Here is a 6,000-nt window from a genome sequence, read left to right on the forward strand (position 1 = left end):
TGTAAGTGATACAATACTTGAAATCGCTTCTCTTTTGCCAACACCCAGCAGGATTAATATACAAGTGAATATTCCTTGGTTTTAAGCATTTTGTCCCCTTAAAGAAGAAGGAAAAGCTACTGAGTATTGCCAATAGATCAGCCACAATAGTGCAAGCTATACCACTATATTTATTCTGCAGAATGATTTACTATACCTGAGTAAACAGCTCTAGACACTGTCTCTGTTTGTTCAGGATAGCAGCTGCCATATTAGCTTGGTGTGACATCACTTCCTGCCTGAGTCTCTCCCTGCTCACTCATAACTATGGGCTCAGATTACAGCAGGGAGGGGGAGAGGCGCAAACTGAGCATGCTCAAGCCCTAGCCCTGGAGGTTTAAGATGAAAACAGGAAGTCTGATACAGAAGCCCATGAGTACACAATAGAAGGAAAGACATGTGCTGTGTTTCTTTTGACAGAGGACTCAGAGCAACATTACGTGGAGGTTTTTTTTGTATATTCTTTATTTTCAGTTTTAAAATAAACAAGGGAGGTACAGAAAACAAAAGGGGAGGGTACTAATAATATGATAGTACTATAATATGATAACATCATAAAAGGGGCGTGGCCAGCAGGTGCACGTCTATAAAAAACTAAGCCGCAAGTAGGAAGCCTGCAAATGGGGGTGCGAGGTCGGCCCGAACCTGCCCGACCCGCAGGTATCAGGCCGGCCTGCACTTCACTAGTTTGCATACTTCCCAACTGTCCCGTTTTTAGCGGGACAGTCCCCCTTTTGACAGCTCAACCCGCAGTCCCAAATTTGTACTTTCCCGAGTTTCTATTTGATCTGCTGCACTGAACAGCCAGAAAAAGATACAAAGTTTCTAACTTAATTGGCTCTTGGCAGAGAGCCCAGAATAGCTACTTAACATACTTTTGTAACAATTTTAGATAAGATAAAAAGAAGACTCACAGCTTAAAGGGCAATTCACCTTCATTAGCAAAACTGTAATAACAGATAAAAACCATAGAAATGTGTTCAAACCTTCATAACCTGCCAAATTTTGTAAAATGGACATGGTAATTAGGGGGTGTGGCCTCAAAAATAGGCGTGGTCAAAAACCTTTGCCGCACAGCAAATCTAAAGAACAGCTTCATTGTTTTACTGTTCCTTTGTCTTTTTAAGGGGTAGTTCACCTTTTAGATAACTTTTAGTATGTTATAGAATGGCTAATTCTAAGCAGCTTTTCGTTGACCTTCTTTTTCTTTTTTTTATAGTTTTTTTTTAATTATTATTTGACTTCTTCTGACTCTTCCTAGCTTTCAAATGGGGGTCGCTGACCCCATCTAAAAACAAATGCTCTGTAAGGCTACAAATGTATCGTTATTGCTACTTTTTATTACTCATCTTTCTATGCAGGCCCTCGCTTATTCATATTCCAGTGTCAAACATGGTTGCTAGGGTAATTTGGACCCTAGCAACCAGATGGCTGAAATTACAAACCGGAGAACTGCTGAATAAAAAGCTAAATAACTCAAAAACCACAAAAAATAAAAAATGAAAATCAATTGCAAATTGTCTCAGAATATCACTCTCTACGTCATACTAAAAGTTCATTTAAAGTTGAACAACCCCTTTAAGTATTTAAGGTTCCAATATTCTTTACTTTTATTATATATCATGTAAGTTGTTTCCTCTATTACCTCTATTTATTTTTCTATCTCTCTATATTATCTACTATCGAACTTTCTGGCTTAATTTTAACCTTTGCTTCTCCTTCAACAAGGAGCTACTAATACTAAAATGGGCACAAATATTCACAATTGCATTGACAGTGGGGAAAAACTGTCATGTAAAGTGTCCGCATGGTAACGGAGCTTTACAAAACAATCCTTTTTATATGGAACAACTTCCAGCCAAGAGATTATCCTTGAGTCATACAGAATCTTGTAAGCCTGACATTGCTGCCGGTGATATAAATGTTCCCTGTAATACGTGGTTTTCATGTTGTCACAGACAGGCTTGGACTAGTAACGTGGCACATTTGCCCAGATTTATAGCCCATGGCTTTATCTTCTAACTGCCAGCTGGGACTGTCGACAAATAAGGATTTACTTGTGGCTGAACTAATTGTATATTGTTATGTAAACTCTTAGCTGGAATGTGAGAGATATTGTGAGGGTATTACCTGGAAGGAGGGTTAAATATTTTCTATTTTTCATTTTTCTATACCATAACTTGCCAGCAGCTCCATCTTACTTTTATAGCTCATACTATCACTGTAGTATCAGAACCCCCGGCGTGGCAAGGTCACGGATTCTTTATTTGATTTATTAGATGGATACACAGACTCCAGAATTCAGTTCTTGATTTTACAAACAAGCCAAAGCCTATGTTATTGATCATTCCCTTCCTAAAGGCCACGTTGTGGAGAAGCATTTGCCTTGACATTGTGGCGCTACAACCCTGTTACCTAGGAACGTTTTTACAGTATTTACAGTCTAAAGTAAAGGAGAAGGAAAGGCTAAAATTAAGTAAGCTTTATCAGAAAGGTCTATATAAATACACCAGTAAACCCTCAAAGTAATGCTGCTCTGTGTCCTCTGTCAAAAGAAACACAGCATTTCTTTCCTTCTATTGTGTACTCATGGGCTTCTGTATCAGACTTCCTGTTTTCAGCTTAAACCTCCAGGACTAGGGCTTGAGCATGCTCAGTTTGCTCCTCTCCCCCTCCCTCCTCCCATCCCTGCTGTAATCTGAGCTCAGAGCTGTAAGTGAGCAGGGAGAGACTCAGGCAGGAAGTGATGTCACACCAAGCTTATATGGCAGCTTCCAGCCTAAACAAACAGAGACAGTGTCTGCAGAATAAATATAGCGTTCTAGCTTGCACTATTGTGGCTAATCTGCAGGCAAAAAACTGTCTTGGAGCTTTCCTTCTCCTTTAAAGGAGAGCTATAACTTAAAAGGATTCTGTCATGATTTTTATGGTGTCGTTTTTATTTCTAAATGACACTGTTTACACTGCAAATAATTCACTCTACAATATAAAATGTCATTCCTGAACCAGCAAGTGTATTTAGTTGTAATATTGGTGTGTAGGTGCATCTCAGGTCATTTTGCCTGGTCATGTGCTTTCAGAAAGAGCCAGCACTTTAGGATTGAACTGCTTTCTGGCAGGTTGTTCTTTCTCCTACTCAATGTAACTGAATGTGTCTCAGTGGGACCTGGATTTTACCATTGAGTGCTGTTCTAAGATCTATCAGGCAGCTGTTATCTTGTGTTAGGGAGCTGCTATCTGGTTACCTTCCCATTGTTCTGTTCAGGCCTGGAATGTAAATGTTCGGGCAAATGCCCGAGGGGCACCACTATATTTTGTTTAATTGGGCAGCTCCTGAGATAATACTAATTAGAACTAATCTTTCATGCATCCGGTGGGCTCTAGGACCCCGCTCCTCCGTAGTAGCTCCCACTGTAGCTCTGCCCCTCCCACTCCTCTGCTGCTGCCTCTGCACAAGTAAAAGCTGGATGAACAGGGCCTCTCAGTCCCGTCTCTGCCGCCCGCATCAGCTCAGTAAGGACAGACAGGCTGCAGCACACACACTACTGTAGAGCAGCAGGTCCACGTCTGCCCAGTAGTTACTGAGGCTGTGGAGATGTTTGGATTATATTGTTTCTATTGACTGCTGATCTGCCTGTGCTGAGCCTGAAGCCCTGAACCTAATTCTTCCTGCCACAGTAACATTCAATTATCCATTTTTTTGTTTTGCAATGTGCAGACAAAACAATTGAAAAAAAAATAGGAGTAAAAGGAGGAGAGAGGCTGGTCTAATAAAAAATAAAGGGGCAAAGTAAATAGTGAAGATGGGGAAGCAGAATAAGGAATGAAAGGAGAGAAAGCTGGAGGGTGGAAAAAATGAAGGGGTATGAGTGAGAATTTGAAAAAAAGAAAGCAGAAAGGATCCATCCTCTTTCCTTTTCTTTCTGTAATTCTTGCGACAGTGGGCTGTCATAGTATGAAATAGTTGGCGGCCACTATGTGCCATGAAGTGTTGGGGGCTAATGGAACAAGGACGAGATAGATACTTTACAAAGGCAGGGTTACAGCAACAGTTAGCAGGAGAGAAGCAGAGACAGGCACTGGAGCCCCTGTGGTATGCCAGTTGGCAACTCTAGAACCCCCTACTGTAAATGATAAGGATATTAGAAGTCACCGAGGGGTTCTGTGACCATATAAAGGCACAAGGCTGCAGGCTGAGTTATACAGGGAACTCTGAGTATCACTCATGTATTATAAGGGATAATGTACCCCCTACTGTAAATGATAAGGATATTAGAAGTCACTGAGGGGTTGTTCTGTGACCATATAAAGGCACAAGGCTGCAGGCTGAGTTATACAGGGAACTCTGAGTATCACTCATGTATTATAAGGGATAATGTACCCCCTACTGTAAATGATAAGGATATTAGAAGTCACTGAGGGGTTGTTCTGTGACCATATAAAGGCACAAGGCTGCAGGCTGAGTTATACAGGGAACTCTGAGTATCACTCATGTATTATAAGGGATAATGTGCCCCCTACTGTAAATGATAAGGATATTAGAAGTCACTGAGGGGTTGTTCTGTGACCATATAAAGGCACAAGGCTGCAGGCTGAGTTATACAGGGAACTCTGAGTATCACTCATGTATTATAAGGGATAATGTACCCCCTACTGTAAATGATAAGGATATTAGAAGTCACTGAGGGGTTGTTCTGTGACCATATAAAGGCACAAGGCTGCAGGCTGAGTTATACAGGGAACTCGGAGTATCACTCATGTATTATAAGGGATAATGTACCTCCTACTGTAAATGATAAGGATATTAGAAGTCACTGAGGGGTTGTTCTGTGACCATATAAAGGCACAAGGCTGCAGGCTGAGTTATACAGGGAACTCTGAGTATCACTCATGTATTATAAGGGATAATGTACCCCCTACTGTAAATGATGAGCAAACATAAATTTAAATGCCCATTGGTATGTATCTTATAAGATGCATTATTAGTTCTCTTTTAGTGCAAGGCCAGAAACTAAAATGTACTAATTTTGTATGTGTATATATATATATATTTTTTGTTTTTTGCCAGGGCTGCTTTTTACTCCCATTCCGGCCCTGGTTCTGTTGTTAGGCTGCTGGGGGGGGGAGGGAGGGGGTTATATCCCTCCAACTTGCAGTACAGCAGTAAAGAGTGACTGAAGTTCATCAGAGCACAAGTCACATGACTGGGGGCAGCTGGGAAACTGACAATATGTCTAGCCTCCTGTCAAATTTCGAAATTAAATATAAAAAAATCTGTTTGCTCTTTTGAGAAATGGATTTCAGTGCAGAATTCTGCTTTAGCAGCACCATGAACTGATGTGTTTTGGAAAAAACATGTTTTCCCATGACAGTATCCCTTTAATTTAAAGGGCAACAACCACTTTAAGAAAAGGAATGATACATTGAAACTGTCCTAGTCTGGCAGCCACGAGGCCTTACTAAAATGCCCTAATTTATTTCAGGAGTGTTGGAAGGTATAAGGAGAAACAGTAGACTGTTGGCTGCTTTGACCTTGTCTGGTTTAGAGCCTAAATAAGGGTCATGTGATTAACAGAAGCTGATCTGTGTGTTGTAGGATCTGGACCAGCGGTACAACACCATTCTGCAGATGTACGGAGAGAAGGCTGAGGAGGCAGAGGAACTGAGACTCGATCTGGAAGATGTAAAAAACATGTACAAGATGCAAATAGACGAACTATTGCAGCAGAGACTCCATTAGCTCCTAACGAGGCTGCTAAGCCCCACCCCCCCAAAGCTGAATCGTATGATGAGAACTGTAACTGAAACCTTCTTTGTTTAATATGTAAATGTAGAGCTCTCTTGTATAAAATATAGTGTATAATAGATCCTTCTTTTATTTACTGCTCCCTAGGACTGAAAAGAAATCACATTTACTGTATCTACGTCTAGCCATTCTCTGTGATTAAATTATTTGTTATA

General features: G+C 40.8%; 1 protein-coding gene across 1 annotated transcript in view; it reads left to right on the plus strand.

The window, feature by feature from the left end:
* Positions 1–6,000, plus strand: part of tmf1.L (TATA element modulatory factor 1 L homeolog) — a 45,543-nt gene extending 39,543 nt beyond the window's left edge. Inside the window, 1 exon segment of the mRNA NM_001097682.1 lies at positions 5,636–6,000. Within this exon segment, the coding sequence (NP_001091151.1) occupies positions 5,636–5,779 (144 nt within the window). The 3' untranslated portion in view covers positions 5,780–6,000.

The sequence above is a fragment of the Xenopus laevis genome, chromosome 4L, assembly GCF_017654675.1.
Source record: "Xenopus laevis strain J_2021 chromosome 4L, Xenopus_laevis_v10.1, whole genome shotgun sequence".
NCBI lineage: Eukaryota > Metazoa > Chordata > Amphibia > Anura > Pipidae > Xenopus > Xenopus laevis.